Source organism: Talpa europaea (genome assembly GCF_964194135.1).
Source record: "Talpa europaea genome assembly, chromosome: 8".
NCBI lineage: Eukaryota > Metazoa > Chordata > Mammalia > Eulipotyphla > Talpidae > Talpa > Talpa europaea.
In genome coordinates this window covers 25,974,440-25,995,983 of record NC_140075.1, presented here as the reverse complement: position 1 = coordinate 25,995,983, position 21,544 = coordinate 25,974,440, and the positions used below count along the sequence as shown (strand labels likewise).

The 21,544-nt window shown below is 42.9% G+C and overlaps 1 protein-coding gene across 5 annotated transcripts in view; it reads left to right on the top strand.

Moving 5' to 3' along the window:
* Positions 1 to 13,986, top strand: part of LOC311175979 (neuroendocrine protein 7B2) — a gene marked incomplete at both ends in the record, with an annotated part of 53,799 nt that extends 39,813 nt beyond the window's left edge. The window contains 3 exons of one of the 5 annotated variants that reach the window (XM_084241247.1): positions 3,517 to 3,626; positions 10,116 to 10,169; positions 13,891 to 13,986. In XM_084241247.1, the coding sequence (XP_084097373.1) occupies positions 3,517 to 3,626; positions 10,116 to 10,169; positions 13,891 to 13,986 (260 nt within the window). Of the gene's footprint in view, positions 1 to 3,513; positions 3,666 to 10,115; positions 10,170 to 13,890 lie in introns of all 5 variants that reach the window. The other 4 variants (XM_084241246.1, XM_084241245.1, XM_084241249.1 and 1 more) reach the window with 4 other exon arrangements.
* Positions 13,987 to 21,544: the final 7,558 nt, after the last annotated feature.

Here is a 21,544-nt window from a genome sequence, read left to right as displayed (position 1 = left end):
AGCTTGGTTTGGTCTGTTCCTTTGTTTTACTTCTCAGTAGTCCACCTGTGAATGAAATCATTCTGTATTTGTCTTTCTCCTTCTGACTTATATTCTTAGCTGAGTCCCTTCCAGTTCCATGGTGTCATAAATGTCTGGATTATCTTTTTAATAGCTAAGTAGTATTTCATTGTGTACATACATATATCACATTTTAACCCACTCACCCTTTGTTGGGCACTTCGGTTGTTTCCACAATTGTAAATAGTGCTCCAGTGAACATAGGAGTGTGCATGTCTCTTCAAGTTAGTATTTTTATATTCTTTGGGTAGATACCTAGGAGTGGAATTGCTGGATCTTATGGTAGATACATTTTTAATATTTTAATAAAGCTCCACACTGTTTTCCATTGTGGTTAGACCAGTCTACTTTTCCCCCAACATCGTATGAGGCTCCTTTTTCGCCAATATCCTAGCAATATTTGTTGTTTTTGGTCTTTTTGATATGGGCCATTCTCATATGTGTGAGGTAATAGTCATTACAGTTTTGATTTGAATTTCCCTGAAAATAAGCATATTTTCATATGCTGTTGGCATATCTTCTTTGGAGACGTGTCTATTTAGCTCTTCTGCCCATTTTTGATAGACTTTTTTGTTCTTTTGTTGATTTCTATGAGTTCTTTGTAGATTTTGGATATTAGCTGCTGATGTATAGTGTACAAACATTTTCTCCCACTTGGTGGGGTATCTTATTGTTAGACTATCTAATTTATTGGCATAAAGCTGTTCATAGTAGTCTCATGATGCTCTGTATTTCTGAGAAGCGTGTTTTACGTTTTTTAAGTTCTTCTCCATTCCTGATTCTCTTTGAGGTTTCCTGGTTTTCTTTTTTTTCCTCCATGAGCCTATTTAGAGATTTGTCTATTTAAAGAACAATCATCTCCATAGGGATTTGGTTAAAATGATTAGATAAAGTATCATGTAGTGGTTATTAAAGTGTGGTGTCAGGACCAGCAACCTTAGCATTACCTGGAAACATATTGAAAATCCAAATTTTCAGAACCTATCCCAGATCTGTTAAATCAAAAAATCTAGGTGGGAAAGAGGAGGACCCAGCCTTCCATGTGATTCTGGTACATACTAGGGTTTAAGGACCCATCATTACAGGAGAGTGGGAAGAGAATCTGAGTTTGGGTAAAGATCTGAGTTCTGGTCTTAACTGCAGTATATCACTTTATTTCCTGGGCCTCCATGTTTTCATTTGTGGAATGAAGACACAGTCAGTGCTTTGTAGTTCTTGGTTATCCTGAAAAAAGAAAAATACAGCTCTGTAAGCAACACTGGTTTTGTGCACTTAGAAGCTCTGAGCTAAGAGCAGTTACATGGCCTGGTAGAGCTGGATAAAAACCCAACACCCCAGGGCCTCCCCGGTGGCTCAGTGGGTTGAGCACAGCGCTGTGAAGCTTTCCACAGCCTCTGCAGTGTGGGTTCAGTTCCCAGCTGGCCAGGGAGATACCCACATGGTGCGGCAGACCTCTCCTGTCATGCCCGCTGCTCCCCTCAGCAGTGTCTTTGGTCCGTCTGCCTGTTTTGCTCCCTGCTCTGTCTCTGGTGAATTCTCTCACCCTCCCGCACCTCTGGTCCATACCCCAGTTCTTGTATAAATAAAATAAATCTTTCCCAAAAACCCCAACACCCCAAACTTGCCACAGACTAGCTGTTGCTTCCTGTGCTCTTTCCATTACATTAACATATTTCTCATTCTTTTTTCTACCACAATTTGCATTCTAGAAAGGAAATCACTTGTTAAGTTTAGTTATTACTTATATGAAATTGCTTGAAATATGCCTCTCTATCAATCATAACTCCTCACTGTTGGGCAATCCAAGAGTAAACCCTTGGACCCCCACACCCCGATGCTGGTGCTCCCTTCTGTGTCACAAGACACAGCGGTACGTAAAGAGTCCATCCTCTGGCATGCGATGTGAATTCCAGGGTGTGTTTTCAGTCTCTGTGAAACTTCCCAGAGCAGGGCTTTATGGCTACAGGTCAGTGTGTCCTACTCGGAGGACCATGAGTAGTAATTACGAAAGGATGTAAAGTACCATATGCAAATCGCCTGAACTCTCTGATTGTCTTTTGCAACATTTTAATTGCTGTTGATGAAGTTAGATGAACAGTTCAGTGAAAAGTGGGAAGAGAGACACATTAGGGCTTTGTTCTAAATGCTGATGGTTTCCTCACTAGCCTCATGTGGCTAAGAGCTGGGAAACTGGATACTCATAGCCCCTGGAAGGCTTTAGCGCAGAGAGACTAGATAACCCATCAGCATTGACTTTGATGCCTCGTAATCCTTTTAGAAATGGACTCTTTCATTCACTTAGCCCTGCCCAAAATTCACAATCCTTCCCCTGGACCCCCTTTGTAAACTGTTGTCTAAAGCACATTAGCGACGTTAAAAATGACTCATTTTCCAAGCATTTTGTCTAGCAATGATAAGGCTTAGGTAAGAGCAGCAGCCAAGAGGGATAACCTTTCTTGGATTTAAATGAAAGACACACTTTATGTCAGAGCAGTCAGAGTATAAACTGTCATCTGATGAGATGGTGGGGAGGGAACTAAAGCATAGAACAAGCCTATTATGTCCCAGACGCTCTATATATGGTCATCTCTAGTCCTCATTGCAACGCAGTAAGGTAAGCGCTTGTTCCCATGTCATAGATGAACACATGGACTTAGAAAGACTAAGGTTAACTCTCCCAAGGAACTAAACCTATCTGTCACTTATGAACTGGAATTTGATCCTCAGGCTCTAGTCTGTCTGACTCAGTTACTACAAACACACACAATCAAGTAGTGCCTAGTGATGGTTGTTCTTGTATAACAACAATCCACAAAGTTGAAAGGATTTCTGTAGCGCTTGCCCAAGAGGGAACAGAATGAATGATGTAGAATGTAAGCGTTAGTTAAAGATATCAGATCAAAAATTACAGTGACATCACAAGAGAAGTGGGGCGGGGGTGTCATAGGGGTGGGTGATTCAGACACCTAGACTTGCCATCTTTCATCTTTCCACTTGACATCCACAGTTGTCCCTGTTGGCGATATGTCTCAAGCCAACCAGCAGATGGTCTGTGGGGAGGGAAGGGGTAGAAGATCCTATGGGAGGTTCTATGGGCCATGACTGGAAGTAGAATACATCGCTTTTATGCACGTTCCATTTCAAATGCCAGACTCAGGCGTATGACTCCACTTGATTGCAAAACAAGATTGGGAAACTCGCAGTGTGCTGAGGGGAAAAGTGACCTAGGTGTGGTGAATTGCCACGCTGTCTCTATTGCAGGCAGAAGGAGGATTGAGAGTCTGGGATGAGCAGTCCCACCCAACAGGGAGACTTGACCCCAGGGATGGTGATTTGGAGTGACTGACATGAGTAGATTCTGATCTGTGAATGTCCAGTTCTGTTTAATAAATGAACTTTTAGAATAATGGTAAACTTCTTGACCGTTCCTGAAAAACTTTTTGCTGTTTGCAGTAGATGATGGATGTCTAGAAAACACCCCTGACACCGCAGAGTTCAGTCGAGAATTCCAGTTGCACCAGCACCTTTTTGATCCAGAACATGACTATCCAGGCTTGGGCAAATGGGTAAGTCCAATCCTAATTACCAGTAGGTTTCCTACTCTGGTGCTCTGAAGGAACTGAAAGCAGAGATGAGCAAAGCAGAGAAGGTGGGGGAAGGGAAGAAACATTGTCTAGAGGTGATTCTTCAGAAATTTCTGTTTGAGACAGACTTTACTTAATTACCATTCCAAACCAAACTCATGTGTCTCAGGTGCAATATACCAAGTTATACAGGAGCCATGATGACTGACATCCATCAGCTGTGGTCTCCAAAGGCTTCTGCTGCAGTCTATTCCATTGCTGCGTCATACCCCATGCTAACATCTCACCAGTGTTTCATGCAGCTCTTACAGAAAGTAAATGATTTCTTTTTAAGATAAAGATTCTGAGAAAATTTGCAGCTTTTATCTCTAGAGGGAGGGAGATTCGCTCTGTAGCTCCAAGGAGAAAAGCTGCCAGAAGCTTAGAAACAAACAAATGTAGTTCCTCTGTAGGGAAAGAAAAGAAAAATTCCAAAATGTGTAGCAGTGAACTTGCTGTCAATACCAGGCAAGTGTCTGTAACTGTCAATTGAGGAATTTGTTTATAAGCACTTGGAAAAAGGAATCATGGCCATTTGGCACAGGTTTGCTAAAAACAAGTTTTGTCAATCTAATTGTATTCTACTCACCAGCATTATTCACCGACTTGCCAGCTCGATGAGGGAAATGAATTGAGCATGGTGCAGTTGGACTTGAGCAAGTTATTTGACAAGATCTTTCATGAACTCTTGTTGGAAGGGGTGGAGAGATACTGCTTGGGCAAGAGGACATCACCCAAAGGAAGCTTGTTAGAGTTTGTGTCAATAAGAAGGGAGATTTCACGTGGCATCCTGCATGTCTTAGTGCTGCCCCATGCCACATTATTACAAACATTTACAGAATGTTTGTAATAAAAAATATAGAACATATACTTATCAGATTCTCAAAGGATGACGCACAGTTGGAAGGAATAGCAATGAATGACAGAGTTGGGATTCAAGAAGATCCCAATAGGTGGGAACAATGAGTCAAATGAATATCACAACTGAATGGGGATTTATCTATGTTCCTGGGGGTGGGTCCATGTAATCAAATGCTGAAGCCTTGTGAGAAAGATGGAAAAATCCTAAGGAGCATTCACATATATAATTCACATGTAAGTAGACGGTCGGTTCATCTGTGGAATGAGTGCATGTATGAGTGAAAGAGCCGCTATTCCTAACTGCGTAAGTCCTTCTAAAGCTGTCATTCCCTTTCAGCTCATTCCTGGCAGCTGACTTTGCTTCCTGCCTCAGTGAAACCCCCTCCCTTCCTCTTGCATTGCTTGAGAAAGATGCCCCTCTCTGTTTGTGACCACTTTTGTTTTCCATCATGTTGCCTTAAGATCACATTCAGGGCCTCCCCTGGTGGCGCAGGTGGTTGAGCGCCACACTGTGAAGCTGTCCGCAGCCTCTGCAGCGCTGGTTCAATCCTGGCTGGCCAGTGAGGGTCTCACATGGCGCAGCAGACCTCTCCTGTCTCGCCCGCTGCTCCCCTCAGCAGTGTATTTCAGTCAGTCCGCCTGTTCTGCTCCCAACTCTGTCTCTGGTAAATCCTCTCACCCTCCCACACATCTGGTCTGTACCCCTGTTCTTGTATAAATAAATAAATAAATCTTTTTAAAAAATCACATTCAATGGTTCCCTCTGCCTTCAACATGCATACGTTTTTCCATCTTAAAACACAAAGCAACAAAACCCTTTAAGTTAGTTTTGTGTCTTCCAACATGCATCATTCTATTTCTCTCTTCCTTTTCATGAGAAGTTTTGTTAAAATTAGTTCATTGAGTCTTTTTAGAGCCTGCTAGTAGAGTTTAAATATGTTGCCCTAAACAGGCAAACATCAACAGGTTCTCAAGAGTAGTCAAAAGTCATGGACATTCTCTATAAGTTAAGTTTTTCCGATGGCATACTAAGCACGAAATAGAGATAGAAGAGACCAAAGGTAGGGAAACATATTCCAGTTATGAAGGCTGTGCACTTACTGAATTCAAGTGAATCTCACCAACATGATGTCAAAGGGAGCAGAATTGACTAGAGTTGGCTTATGGTGTAAATATAGCAAGAGGACACTTCTTTGGGGCACTGTGCGAGGTGCTCAATATATGATCATCATGAAGACATGGTGCTGCCGGTGAATTGGTGGTGGGAATTTCACGGGAATCATACATTGTACAAAAATGAAGAATGATGTAATAAATATATATTTAAAAATTTTTAAAAAAGACATGGTGTTGGTCTTCAAAGACCTTATAGTCTTGGGGTTGAGGTGAATTGCATGGAAATTAAATGAACTCAGCTTTGCACCATTCAGTTTCACCTTCTAGTTATGCTGTGAGCATAAGTGCAATTTCAAGGACGTTGAAGGGTGTAAAGACAACTCCTAAGTCTAATGTGAGAATGTGTCAAGCATCACCGGTGGGGCAGAAATTAACAAAAAGAAGCAAGAGGGGCACTAAAAAAGACCCGAGTCACAGCGCAGAGAACCTAGTGGAAGAAGCAGGAGAGATGGAAACTTTGTTCTTTCCAGCTTCCCTCACTTCATCTCACTTACATCCTCTCACCAAGTCCCACTCATTTCCAGTACTCCAGTAAGAGTCCAGCCACCATTTTTCATTCTCTTCGCTTCCTTCTCTTAATACTGATTTGTTTTTTCTTAGTCATTCCCATTCTTTGTCTACATCAGAGCTAGACCCGAAATTAGGATGATATGTACAAAAACGGGTTCTAGGACAGATCGTTGGCCAGGAACAATCTTCATACACCTTTTCTCTTCCGTAATTATGTTGGTTTAAACTTAAATTTCCTCCATTTATTTTCTCATCACCACCTAGCAGTTAAAACATGATTTGCTCGATCTTCATATCGATGTGTGAAATGAGTCGGTCTTGCTTTTCTGGGCTGGGGTCTGCATGCCTTGCTCAGTGTTTATATAAAATGATGGTCTCAATCTCGTGATAAGTTCTGCCATCCTCTAAGTTAAAAATGTCATCTTTAGAATAGAAATGCACCCCAGACTCTGATTTCATATTTGCTAATAATGCTTCCCTGTATTTGACATTTGCTGGAGCTAAGCTGGTTCTTTAGTAATGATTCACCTCTTATAAATATCACTGTCTGTCCCATTTCCTGAATTTCTTCTCTTTGTTAATGCATCAAGACACTTATTAAATGCATCATATACTTTCCAGGCCCTGTGTTCCATGATGGGAATACAAAGATGAATAATCACAGTAATTATATTTTATCATACACTAATAACTAGTAATATTTATTGAACATGCACTAGGTGCCAAGAACTATGGTCAATACTTTACATGAATTCTCTCTTTCAATCTGCCCATCTCATTTTACAGATGAGAAGATAGGCTTAGGAAATCCGAGTAGGCTGATACCCTGAGCAGCCTGCCTGATAGCTCAGAGCTGATGGGTGGCAGAGCTGAGACTTGATTCAGACTGACTCCAGAGCTCTTTTAAAAACCAGATAAATTCATTTTCTTTTTTGTGTCTCATCGCTCGTAACATGTCCTGGGCAGCAGGGCTGAGCAGACTGGTTGCCTTCCAGGCCGCGTGAGCACCTCCAGCTGTAAGCAGAGGCTGGCTACTGTTGACATCTCTCTTGTCCTTCACGTGATATCTGCTCAGTGCTGCTCACTAAGGGAAAAGTCATGTCAAAAAACAAATGTTTTTCCTTTTCCAAGTGCTGGGTTCATGTCTTTTCATCAGCACCTTGGGTGATGAGAGGCTGTCATTAGGCCGAAGCCGCTGACATTGGCCAGACCCTGAGCTCTGAGATAAATGGGAGAAAGGAGCATTTGCTGCTTTGTCTTCCCTGCCCTTGGCATGTCTGGAGTCCAGGGCTCTTCAGGTTGGGTCTGTCTCATGTTTTCATGGGACTGGGCTTGAGTCATGCCCTCTAAGAAACTCTACTTCTTAGAGTTTCACATCACGAGGCACAGGATGCCAGCCTGTCCCCAGATGGGTGGTAACTCAGTTAAAGTGGCATCTGCCATGTTTCTCCAGAGCGAAATTGCCATGCCTTTGAAATTAATTATTTACCCATGGGGAGCTTCTGTAGGACTGTGTAACTATTCTGTCCCCATTAAATTTTTACCCAACAATTTTAGTGTCATCACCAGAGTCAAGCATAATTATGATAGTTGCAGGATGGTAATGTTATTTTCCTAGTCGTCTGTCTGGATTTATTGGTTGGTATTCTATACCAAGCAAGCAAGTTTCCTTTGCTCCCATATTTTGTTTTTTGTTTGTTTTTATTAGATTTTTGTTTGTTTATTAGCAGTATGGAATGATTGGTCCCTGTCACTATTTATTTTGAGGCTTAAACTGTCCTAGATTTAGCCAGTAGTAGTCTCCACGAGCTGGCTTTTCTTTCCTCTTCACATGTTCTGTCTCTGAGCATTTCCTTCCTTTCTGGCCCAATCAGAATTTCCCACTAAATTCATCCTGTATTTTCCATGCTTTAGCCCTGCAGTCAGACATTTCTCCAAGAAATCTCTCTCGTTCCATTTAGGGATGGAATTTCCAACCAAATTTGGATAGCTGCAAAAGTCTTGATGGCACAATAGAAAGTCCTTTTTATGAACTTGGACCTGCTACTCACACGGAAAACAAACCTCCCTCCTCTCCCACCTCCATTCCACCAACAAGGACTGGATGTCAGGAGAGGGGCTGGCTGTGTGCTTCTCATACCTGTCAATCCTGGCCTCTCCATTTATACAATAGCAGGGCTCATGGGAATGCCTCAACACTTTCTTGAAGGGGTGGGGAGGCATCCTCCTGCTCGGCCCAACTTCAGCTCTCAGGGGAACACAAGGAGTCTCTCTGAGAGGAAGACTTACCAGACCGTTTGCATTTCCTTTGGAGTAAAGGCTCCTCTGGGTGTCATCTGCCCCAGGAGCCTCTAAACACAAGCTAACACGGGGCTACCTGTCCCCTGCTGGTGGCACAGAGGGGCTCTGCCATTTGTCCCACATCCACCTGCCCTCCCCACCCGCCGTACCAGCCATGGGGGCCTTCTAGCTCCCTCCTGCTCAGGCAGCTGAACTCAATGGAGCTCTTTCCCCCGCCCCCTTCCCCAGCTCTGGCACTATCTCCCAAGACATTCTCTGTGCGTCAGGAGTGGTCATGTCCACTGACAGGAACTGCAGACAACAGGAACGAGGCTCACAGCCATATCCTCATTCCTCGAGGGAATGATCTGTGCATCTGCCTTTTCTCCCTTCTAATATTAAATTGATCCGTTCCCCACGTGAGCAGGGGGCGGAGGCTGCAGAGTCTCTTCGGGCCGTGGAGGCTGCTTCGCTCCCTGGCGCGGCCTCCCTGCATAGTTGAGGTTGGGCAAGAGATATGCATTGTAAATTGCAGTGGGGTAGATTTTAATGAACATGAAAATTATGAAACTCGCTCTTGGCATGTGTCATTTTCATTTCCAAATCTAACATTAAAAAACAAAAAAATCTTTATATCCAGACAGCTCAGAGGATACAAGTGTGGTATAAACCTTACCAGAACTCTGTCGTCTCGTTTTTAAAAAAAAAAAAAAAATCAATGTCAGAGTCTTTTATTTAGAGTAAGATGAATCACCTCTTTTATACATGATTTCCCTTCTGATTAAAAAATCAAATTAAAAAAACACTAGTAAAAGCCCCCCCCGACCCCCCCCCATCTCCCATTCTGCCTTCAGGTTAAGTGTTCTGTCTTTTATAATCCCAGTAGAAGGGAAATGTGTTCAGCATGTGTCCCGATATTCTAGAGCTCATTTAAGTCCACTATGTGTTTGAAATCCTGCAATGTGTGGAAACACTTATACAAACTGTGGTAACCGAGCCCGTTTCTTCCCCCAACATAACTTTCTTTCTGCCAAGAAGTTTTTTGGCAGTTTTTAAAAGGTTCACTCTATTAAAAATGTTATAGACCAAATGGCTTTCCGATTGTCTTGACTGGGGGCACTGCCTTGAGCCCCAGGAGGAGAGGTTGCAGAAGTCACAGCGTCCCGTTTATTTACATAGAGGATTGTTTTCAACCGTCCACACCGCTCTAGAGAACAGCTCATGGGTGCAGCTCATAAAAAGGGAATCAGAGCCAAAAGCAAAAGGAGATAAAATTGTTTATTTTAAACAAAGGCCGTTCAAAGCCGGGAGACGGGTTTCCAGCGCCCCTCGTGTCTGAGAATGTCGTGCTTTCCTGTTTATGTGATTGTCGATGACACTGCTGGGCCTCGGGCGCTGCAGAGAACTTTATTAAAAGCTGCACAACCACCAGCTTCTCTCTTGCGGTCTATCTCTCTGACACGACATTCCTTTCATCTGGTTTTGTTTCCAAAATATGTGTATGCAAATATCCAGGGGACGCACCGAGTGTTGCTTTTAAAAATCGGCGTTTGCCAAATTTGATCCATACCTTCTGCCTTTGTGTTTTCTCCCCTCCCCATCTAGAACAAGAAGCTCCTTTATGAGAAGATGAAGGCGGGACAGAGACGCAAGCGGAGGGTAATGTGCGGCTGGCCGGGCTGTGGGGAGGCCTGGAGCTCTCTGAGTCAGACAGTTGACAAGCTGTAACCGTCACTTGTTGGAAAGTAGCAGAACCCTACACAGGCCGTCCCGAGGGGGTTAGAGCAGTGGTCCTGCATGCCGAGGGCCACGCCCACAAAGTCCATCCTGGTGCCTGCCACGGCCTCCCCCTGCTTTTGCACGTGATTTCCAGTGGAATGCCAGGCTTGTGGCCATGCCAGCATCTCTTTGCATCCCCTCCCCTGGGTGTGGGAGTTCGGGGCTGTGCGTGAGGGTATGTCTGCCGAGGGTCTGGAGGCCACTGGGGGAAACTGTTCCCGCATCTGCTTCAATTCCATAAAAATACAAGAGAGGGACAAGGCTGTGGGAACAGCATGCTCCAGGCAGTAACTTTAAAGCAGAGGAGGGGCAAAGGATGGGATGAACCTCAGTCCTCCTACGTATTTTTTCTTGATTAGCCAGATTGACATAAAATCCACTTGATCCATTATATTTGCTGATTTACAAATCTGCTACCAACTCACTTACCATCCTAGGGCTGTGGTGATGGTTTTGGGGGGCGGGGAGGACCGTTTGGGGAGCATCCCCTTTAGTCACTATAGGCTGCCTCAGGTAAAGGTGAGTGTCGAATTTGCTTGGGTTTTCCAATGCATTTTGTGGCCCAGACTGACTGATGGTCGATATCCATTCCGCTGCTCCACGGTGCCTTCCTCCAGAGGAGTGCCCAGCCTCTTGCCATCTGCTTCTGAACAGATGGAAGGAAAAGTTAAAATCCTGCTGTTGCAGGGCAAAGTGCTGCCAGAGAGTAACCATTTTAATTAAAATACACAAACCAAACCATATATGCAAGGCCATTTACTGTTTATTTAAACTAGGAAGTGGCTAGGTCCTGGCAAAATTTGGGGAAGTGTACAGTGGCAATTGTCACCATTCTCAATAATTTTACCAAATCTTGGCAGAAAGTACTTTAAGAGCTGTGGATTTTCTGCACTTGGCATCCATTATCAGGCCCCCCACCCAACAGAGAATGCCAGGCCTCTGTGCTGCCTGACAAAAAAACCTCAGGTCAATTTTCTGTGGGAAAAGATGTTTGGCTATCTGGATGTAGAACTTCTTTGGGAAGGCTAGTGAAATTAATAGGGTTTTTTCTTGAGTGATTCTGTTTTCTGACGTCAGGTGGTTGGTAGGAAGGACCCCAAGGATATAACATGGTCTTTGAAGGACCGTCAAGAATTCTATTCTAGAAGCAGATGCCTTGAATATGTACCTATGGCACAACAAGGGCATTGCCAAGTAAGATCAGTGACTGACTCCAAATAAACAACTTAGCATGAAGCTTTAACTGTCTCTATTTCCTGGCTCACCCTGTCTTCTGCCCTAACTTGGCTCATGGCTGTGGGTCACATTTTAGATCATTTTTCCATGAGAAAACTGATTACCAAAACTCAGAATTCTGGCTAGGACACACGTTATAAAGGATTTTACTTTACCCTCAACTTCCTACACACAGAAAAGATTTAGGATTTCTGAAAACAGTGGTCACTTTGACCAAGAGGTAGCATATTCTTGCTCTTTTCTGCATCTACAAAGGCTTATCCCCTTTTTGTAAATCATGGGTCTCTCTGGACTGATGAGGAAACAGAAATCACCTCCTTTATTATCAGGTCTCAGATGGTGTTCTCATTTTGATGGATGACTTTAACCAGTCTCAAGTGCATGAACCAATATAAGGAAATTATGGCTCGCTTTTGTGAAAAATCAAGGCTTTCTCCATTGGAGCTCAGTATCAGCTGTGAGTTGCCAGAGGACATGAAAAGCAGGGATCCCACCGCAAAGGTTCTCGAAGTTGTGAAATGAGAATAGTGGCTTCTGTGTAACCTAAGCAGTCTCTCAGCCAAAGGAAGAGATAAATGTGCAAGTGCCTTAAGTTCTTCAGAGGATATTTAAAACCAAGTATCATGATTATTATTATTCTTGAGGATAGGGTTGAATACTAACAGTTAAATATTTATCAAAGTTCAAGTGATCATCCCCTTTACTTCCTCATGAATTTACTCCCCTCCCCTTCAACCTTTGGCATTTCTGGGTCTGGACTTTCTTGGTAAATCCTTAGCAAGAGGGATTCCCCCCAAAGTTATAACTAAGCCGCAGATGGTTTTACGTGACTTTCTATACTTGCTCAAATCCAATTAAATTCCTAGTTGCTACATGAGTAGAAGGTCAATTCACCTTTAAATAACTTGCAGACCTTGGAGCTTTTAAGATATACCTTGTTAATGTTTGAGATCTGCTATTTATCATTTAAACAGTTTATCAACCTTTTATTCTGTATTTGATAAACATGAAAATCGTATGGCTTTTAATAGAAATTTCAGACTACGTGTTATTACTGAAAACAATAAAAATACTGATGATATTGAATATACTTTTTCAGTCCACACTTGCTCCACCTACCCAAAGATTCTGATGTGATTCCTGGGCTGATTGTCCTTCTAGCTGACAATCTGTGAAATAAAAAAGTATTTTAATTATTTTATAGATGCCTTCCCGACAAAGGACTGTCTCTTTGTCACAGATCACTTTCCAGGTGTGTGAGGACAGGGCACACTCAGCCATCTGCAGCTTGGTTATGATGCATTTTTGTAGACTGACTTGGGTCTTTCGTGATTCATGCTTTTACCTGTCAGAATGCGGAAGGCATTTACAAATATCAGACTCAGGTTCTGTTTTTTTCTCTTTTGGAAAATATTTGTTCACCCTTCCAAAGAGTCATGGCAGACAATGTCCCATGGGCAGCAGACACCCTGTGAACTGCCTTCTTTCGTTCAAGCGGACTTAGCAGACGGGGGGGGGGGGGATTGCTGATTGTTTGTGACTACAGCTCCTTATATTTGTGTTCATTATTGGAAGGCAACTTCAGTAAACAAATATCTTCCAAAACTTTTGAATGTTTTTCCGCTTGCTAAATACTATGTTGTAAAGCTCCGATTACTAGTTCAAATCCAAACCTCAAAAAATAGATATGTATTAGAGAAGGAATGGAAAAATCTTGACTCATTCAGAATACCAACAGATGAAAAAGATTTCAGACTTTGCAGTCTGGAGTAAATATAAAGGAGCCTTTTGCGTAACTTGCTTCTTTCTTTAGCTTTTCATTTTGACTGAGGGAACTTAGAAATGATGGCTAGCAGCTCTGATGCAGTCTCCTTGGTAGAACCCTGGCACGGGAGAATTCCTCAAAGCCCCAGATGATCTGTCACCAGTCTACTGGTCCTGCTCTGTCATCTTCTTTAGAACATTTATCTTATCAAATATTAGAATACATTTCAAGTTCTCCCTCCCACCTAAAGAAAGCCATAGAATAAGAATTCCCTTTTACATGAGGCTTCGTGTCTAAATCAGCAAGGGAGCTTGTTACCTGGTTCACTCCTGACCCACAGATGGGGAGGGCATTTGCATTCGACAAAGAACTTTATAGCTGTGAAGGACACACCTAGACACATCTGTTAGTCACTCAGAGAGCGCTGCTCCAGGCACTTCGGGATTCCCTGGTGCCCACCAGTGACCATCTGGGAGGTGGTAGGGACTGCTGTCACCTTGTCATTCACCCCCTATGCAAGATACAGTTCTCCTTTGCCCCTTTTGTGAGCTGTCTGCATCTGATGTTCAGATATAACAGCAAACCGTATGTATCTTACAGAGCGTCAATCCGTATCTACAAGGACAGAGATTGGACAATGTCGTCGCCAAGAAGTCAGTCCCCCATTTTTCAGAGGAGGACAAGGACCCAGAATAAAGTGAAGATGCTGGTGGAAATGCACCGCGCCTGTTAGGCCTCGGTATGGCTGCGATGCCCGTGCCCTTGTTAGAGACCCGTGCAGGGCTGCATGCTTCTAATTTAGACCAGGATGGATGAAAAGCAGCTGTATTCTGATATCACCTTGTCCTTCACACCGATAGCTCCGCTTTCTGCTAAGTTAGGATATGTGCTTTTTTTTTTTAATTTGACTCTACCATGAGCATTAAATTTAAAGTGTGTATATTAACAACAGTAAAAAGCAAAGCTGTGAATTAAGGTCCTGATTTCTTGCACTTTCAAATGATATTTGGGACTGAACTGATTTGACTGAGTGTGTCAAAATCTGGCATTTGATTTTGATTTATGTAGTTCATCTAGCCCTTGGGTGAATTGTTACAGGCCATTAAAGAAGATTGTACTCCAAAGGAGGAGCTGATATATTTCACTGGTTGTGTCTTAATAAACGTGTATGCAAGCAACAGTGTGTGAAAATTTTTTATTTAGGGGATTAAAAACAGCTTTTTGGCCTATCAGAACAACCTCATCTTATATGCACTTAATAATACTGTGAAATAATTGGAGGCCATTTATTATCCTTACTTTATAGATGTTAGGACCGAGACTCAGAACGCTCACACACAACCAGTAGCTGGTGACTGAGGACTTCTGGCTTTTGAGTTAGTTATTCCACACACAGTGGGTTTCTGCCATGGGTCAGGCACAGGGCTGGGCCCTGGGGTTACCGAGACTCAGACCAGCCCCACCAAGACCATCACACCACAGGTCACAGGCTCCAGGTCTCCACGCACCTGTCTGTGAGCTCAAGTAGGTCAGTCAGCTCCACTTTGACAATTGGGATGGCTCTGCAGAGCAGCACTGTCAGGTGGGGGTGCAGTTTGCTCTCAGTTGAATCCCCCATGTCAGAAAATCAATTCAGTTAAAAGCGGAAGGACTTGGTTGCTGGTGAGATTATTTCTCCTCACTCCTCACTGTCAAGGAGACAATGATTTCAGGCTTTGCTATCATTGGCCCTAATTTCCTCATCTTTTTATGATCTTTCAAGGAGAAAGATCATCCTTTTTATTTCCTTATTTATTTTATTTTATTGGAGATTTTTTGTTTTAGTAAAAAGTGGGCAAAAATACGATCTCCTGTGGTCACTTCACAAATTTAAATAATTTTTGTCCTTAACCTCTCCTAGTCATCCAATGGACATAGGCAGAGTTGAATCAAAATAGCTCTGAAAATTGAGTTTACAAGCTCCTTTTTCATTATCATGAATTTCACAACAAACTGGTAATGTTACTGGATTCCAGATTTATGAACTTTGAGTGATAAAGGATTTTTCCTTTTCCTTTTTGCATATATCCAATACCCTAGTTGTTCTTACAGTTATGAACACAGGTGTTTTCATTTCTAAATCCTGGCCTACTATTATCACTCTGAAAGTGTCAAGATAATTGGTATCTGTTAATTATATGAATTTATATGCAGCTCTTAATTTTTTTTCTGAGAAAGGTCATTGTTGATTTTAATTTTAATGAGTGCACAGTAAGTTTAAATGTCAGAAATAGCTTGACTGTAGCTTGACTGTGTTATAACTACTTATAAAAGTCAAGAAAGGTATCAGCACCTTTTTCAGAGTAGGAGACATTTTTCCTAGAAGACTTTAGTGGGGAATTTCTTTGCATTCCAAATGCTCATATAAGAAGGACCTGGTTCCAAAAGATGCTTTCCTCAGATTCTAGAGACATATAGAACTGGAATTCTAGAAACAAATAGAGCTGGGAATTCTGGAGACATACAGAACTGGCAAGGGAGCCCATGAATTCTCTGCTTTTTAGGCATTTTATTTACATTTCATACCAGCTCTTTCTTAGAAACCCAAAGGACATCCCTTTCTCTGAGATTGACTGGAAGAAAGAAAAAATGACTAAAGACAGATGTTTTGAGGTCATCAGGAAGGAAGTGTAGGTGAAGGTGGAGGAGCAAGGTCACTTTTGTTTGGTCTGTTTGCCTCCAGATGCATTCTTATACTTCCCTCTGAGTGGCAGGCTGGCTTTCCCAGGCTCCCTGTGGGTTGACTTCCAGCTGGATTTAACATGAAGTGGCTGAGAGCAGAGTAGAAGGTGCAAGAATGGGAGAAAGCAGGCAATTCTCTTTCTCTCCCAGTAACCACATCTTCTTTGAGGGTCAGTGTCCTGCCAGATGGTTCTGCTGTGGCTCCAGTCTTTCTGGTATACCTGATCTCTGGGCTCTGAGCCTCCTCCCCTGGTCCCTGCAGCCTCAGGAGGTGAAGGCTTCTATCATATTATTAATCCCTGCGTTATTTAATCGCTGTTTGGCTTCCTTGCTCTTCCATTACCTGTGTAATCAATTTTCCATATTAAATTCCCTTTGTTTGAAGAAAATAATCCAGTCAAAAAATGGGCAGAAGAGCTAAAAAGAAACTTCTCTGAAGAGGAAATGCAAATGGCCAACAGACATATGAAAAAATGTTCAACATCACTTGTCATCAGGGAAATGCAAATCAAAACTACCATGAGATACCATCTTACACCAGTGAGAATGGCACATATTAAAACAACTAGCAACAACAAATGTTGGCGAGGGTGTGGAGAAAAAGGAACTCTTCTGCACTGTTGGGAGTGCAAACTGGTCCAACCACTGTGGAAAGCTGTGTGGAGATTTCTGGACCTACTAAACATAGAGCTTCCATATGATCCAGCAATTCCACTCCTAGGTATTTACCCAAAGGACACAGAAACATCAATTCCAAAGAACACCTGCACCCCTATGTTTATAGCAGCACTGTTTACATAGCTAAGCTTTGGAAACAACCCAAATGCCCAAAAATAGATGACTGGATCAAGAAGATGTGGTACATATATACCATGGAATATTACTCAGCATTCAAAAAAGATAAACACATGCAATTTGCAGCAACATGGATGGCGCTGGAAGGGATCATGCTCAGCGAAATAAGCCAAAAAGAAAAAGAAAAATACCGGATGGTCTCACTCATAGCAGGAATCTAGAAAACTTAAATAAGGGACCAGGAAAATGAATATAAGAAAGTGAAAATCAAAATCAACAAAAAACTATGAACCAGAGACACTTTTAGGGGGGCGGGGGCGGGAGGGGAGGGATTGGGGTCAGAATGGGGGGGCTGCAATTGTATGGGGAATATAACAATAACATTTATAAAAAAAAATAAAACCATTTCAGAAAACCCAAAAAAAAAATAAATAAAAAAAGCTTATTCTTTCAAAAAAAAAATTAAATAAATAAATTCCCTTTGTTTGAAATCCTCACCATGTTTTCTGTTTTCCTGGTTGGACTCTGACTGATACAGTCATCCATGGGGGGAAATCAAGAAAATTTAGAACACAATGGTGGTCCTATGTGGGGAATAGACAGGGTAAGGTGAGTATGATTCACTTGGGGATAGTGTTTAAAATGCACACTGAAGAACACTCTATCAGTATAATTTCTGCAATGGCATGAGGCAGCTCTCCTGCCTGCCCGTGACCATGCAGGTGACTCTCTTTGTCTTTCTCCTTTCCCTAATAAAACCATCCCTTTAAAAAAAAAAAAAAATATATATATATATATATATATATATGTACACTGGTACTGTAGGTCCAGGTAGGGTCTTAGGTTTTGCATCATAGGTGATACTGATACTGCTGGTCTGTGGACAATATCTTGAGCAGCACAGAAATAAGGAATTAGGAAAAAATGAATGAAAGTCGGTGAACTGCACTGAGAGAGAGTTTAAGGTAACCTGAATGTGTAAGGGCCTTGTCAGCATTTTTTTGGCCACCTTACCCAGCGCCCTCAACACCTGGGGAAAAGCAGGCCGCTGAGACAGGAGAGCAGCACGTGAGAGCTTCACATCAGGAAAGCAACACTGGGGTGTCCCATTGTGGATTTCAGGCTTTGAAATGGGCTGTGTTGAGATCAATGCCAAAGGAATGAAGACAATGATGTGCACCCACGTAAGTTGCAATAGGTATAAAGGAAAAAGAGGGGGAGGAGTTGGTGTCTAGAAGGGACTGAATTTGGATTCTTGGCAAAGGAAAAACTTCAAGTGACAGAAAACCATGTCCCGGTTGCAGCAGCTACAGGAAGAAGTTGGAGTTGAGTGCAACTTCGAGCAACGTACTTGAGGAATTAGAAAAATCAGGGGGTTAGAGAGGAAGGTCAGAGTAGCAATTTCTGCATGAAGTCAGAGGTATCCCAAAGCTTTTTGAGTGTGGGGTGAACCTGAGACCCAAGAGCCTGTGATGCTAACTGGAATTCTGTGTGCCTATGGACATATGGTAGGGACTTTTTTTCCTTACAGAGAATTCCACCTCCCCCACCACCAAGGCAACCACAGCCCTCCACCATAGTCCACTGTGCTCGCCCTCCGCTGTGTTCTCTGCCCCCATTCTCCTGCCCCCCCACTTCCCTCCTGGCTGCCTCAGATCTCCAGTCAGCTTTTAAGGACTGGATTTAAAGTTTGTCTTTGTTTGGTTTCTATATATTCCACATATAAGTGAAACCATCCACTATTTATCTTTCTCCTTCTGGCTCATTTCAGTTAGCATAATCCCTTCTAGCTCCATCCATGTTGCCACAAATAACATGAGTTTCTCTTTTTTGAGAGCTGAGTAGTATTCCACCAAATATACTGTATATAGTACAGTGTACCATATATATGGCATACACACATATTATACATACGGTATATACACACACATATATACACACATATATAAGGAATTAGGAAAAAATGAATGAAAGTCGGTGAACACACATATATGTGTGTATATATGTGTGTGTATATGTATATATATCACATCTTCTTGATCCACTCATCTGTTCTGGATCATTTAAGTTGTTTCCATAGCTTGGCTATTGTAAACAGTGCTACAATAAACACAGGAGAGCAGGTTTCCTTTTGAATTATTGTTTTTGTGTCCTTTGGGTAGATACCTAGGAGTGGAATTGCTGGGTCATATGGTAGATCCATTTTAGTATTTTGAGGAATCATTACAAAAGTTCCAGATTCTGAAGGCAGTGTATGTGATCAGAAGGGTAGAAGTCACTATTAAGTCTAGCAGTAAGAACTACCTTGGCAGTCATTGAGGAATATAAAACTTGTCATGAGGGCTCTCTCAAGAGAAGAAAGTACTAGAATGTAAGGCAATAGTGTTAGCCATTAATCCTGATTGAACTCCCACCGTGGGCACCAGTAACTGGAAGGCCTGGGAAACAGTTACACAACATGAGGAACAGGATACACATATTTAGCCCTGGAGGAGTTTACAATGTGCCCATTAGAAGAAGATTTCTGATATCCTTCATTTTTATTGCTGGGAAAAAAAGAAAGAGAGAGAGAGAGAGAGAGAGAGAGGATTGGGGCAGAGGGTGCCAGCCCAGCTGGGGTAGGATTGGGCAGGTTATTGTAGCAGTTCAGGTTCTGAGCCCTGTCTGTGAAAGTCCCTATTCCATTTCTAGACTCTAATAATCTCATTATTACTACAAAATGTAAGCAAATTGAAATGGATGCAGCCCTCGCTCTGACCCCCTGCATCTGGTACTGCGTACTATTTAGCAAACCCCACCTGGGGCCATTTTCTAGTGATGGTGCTGGGAGTCCATGTTCACCTCCCTGGGGGGGCAGGCTGTCCCTCAGAGTGTTTGAGCTGCACCGGGCACCTGGGGTGTGAGGGACTTCCCCATCACTGTGAAGTCAACATGAACACTCATAAACTTAGGGTTCTTTCACGTGTTGGTTAAGCTTAGTCTTGTTTAATGCCCAGACACATAGCTCAGGGAATGCCAGACTCAGACCCCAGGTGGCTGACACACTGCTCCATGATTGGCTTGTAAAGTCAAAGCCCTCAATTCACAGTCACAGCTGCTTTCTGGAGTCGACTCCAACTCGAGGTACAGGTGGAGCTTCTCCCACCTCTGTGTGCCACCTCACCACCCTCTCCCCTGACCTCTCTGGAAGGGTCACTCAAAAACAAGTAGGTCTGTTTATACCCTGCTGCCCTGGACATTCTGATGCTCCCAGGCCACACTTAGAGACCCAAAGAGAAGCTTGGCCCATCTCCCAGGAGCAGTGGGCATCTCCTAGCTCTGCTCCTGGTGGTCCCCACACTTTCCTCCTAGACTCTGAAGGGGTGGGCTTCCCACTTAAAGTCTGCAGAGGACATTCCTGCTCTTGCAAGTTGGAGGATAACTGAGAATCTTTCTGTTTTTGTGGTTCATTCACAAACATTTCACAGTCAGGCAGGGAGACAGAAATGATGTAAGAGCCCAGGGAACATGTGGAAAAACGGAGGGAATGATAGGATTCGTGACAGAATCTGTGCAAGTATAACGGGGGCCGAGCAGAAGGGTAATTGACTCAGGGCGAGTGGATCAGGAGAGGAAGCCTCAACTGAGTTGAGTCTCAAAGGAGTTTTTCAAAGCTGGGAGGGAGACTGGAAAGCAGCATATTTAAGCAAAGGATTTCATGTGCAAAATAGCAGAGGGGAGAAAGGCAATAGCACAGTGTGGCAATCATTTTAAGGGGGAGATGTAGGGGAACGCTAAGACATCAGTGTGTTGAGAGAGGCAAACATGGGGGCCAGGCTAAGGCCAGTGGATGTTACCCTGAAAGAAATGGGGTATCTCAAGAGGGCTTCAGAAAGGGAAGGGCATTATCAAGTTGGTGTTTCAGAAAAATCGCGGTGATGTGCAGACTAGGCCAAAAGCTATTCAAGTTTATAATCTAGAGAAAAAAAGAATAGGAGAAGGAGCTAGAAATACTAAAGGGAGCTAGAAATACTGAAATCTCTGAGCACATAGCGTTCCTGGGTGCTGTGAGCTATTTGTGACGCTGGGTAGACGCCATGCTGGCTATGTGTTCTAGGACTGTCTCGTTATGTTACATTACTTAGGTTAATTCTGGGAGAATACAAACTGCAAGTTAGTGGGTAGATATTCTTCCCAACACCTTCCACCTAGAAATACAGCCACTCTTTGCCCCAGTTCCCTCTTAGCACCGTCCTCTGTGTTCCTATGGCACTTTATACAGAACAGTTTCTCTAAATGTGGTTAATTTAATCTCCCCTCCCACCACCACCCTTACGTGTTCTAGATGACACCATTGAGGCTGAGAGATTACATGCCGAAACCAAGACTCCGCAATGAGTAAGTGGCAGAGCTGGACTGCGAATCCATATTCTAGAATCAAGAGACCTCTTGATTTCCAAGGTCAATTCTCTTTGCCCTGTACCACACTGCTACCCAATAATTATTTGCTTCATGTGTTAATATCTGTTTATTATTGTGCCTCTACCACTGGATTATAAACTCCTTGCAACTATGGATTATGTCTTATTCTTTTTTTTTTAAAGATTTATTTGTTTATGTATTTATGCAAGCACTGGGTACAGTCAGAAGTGCGGGAGGGTGAGAGAATTCACCAGAGCCAGAGCGGGGAGCAGAGCAGGCAGAAGGACCGAAGTACACTGCTGAGGGGAGCAGCGGGTGGCAGGAGAGGTCTGCGCGC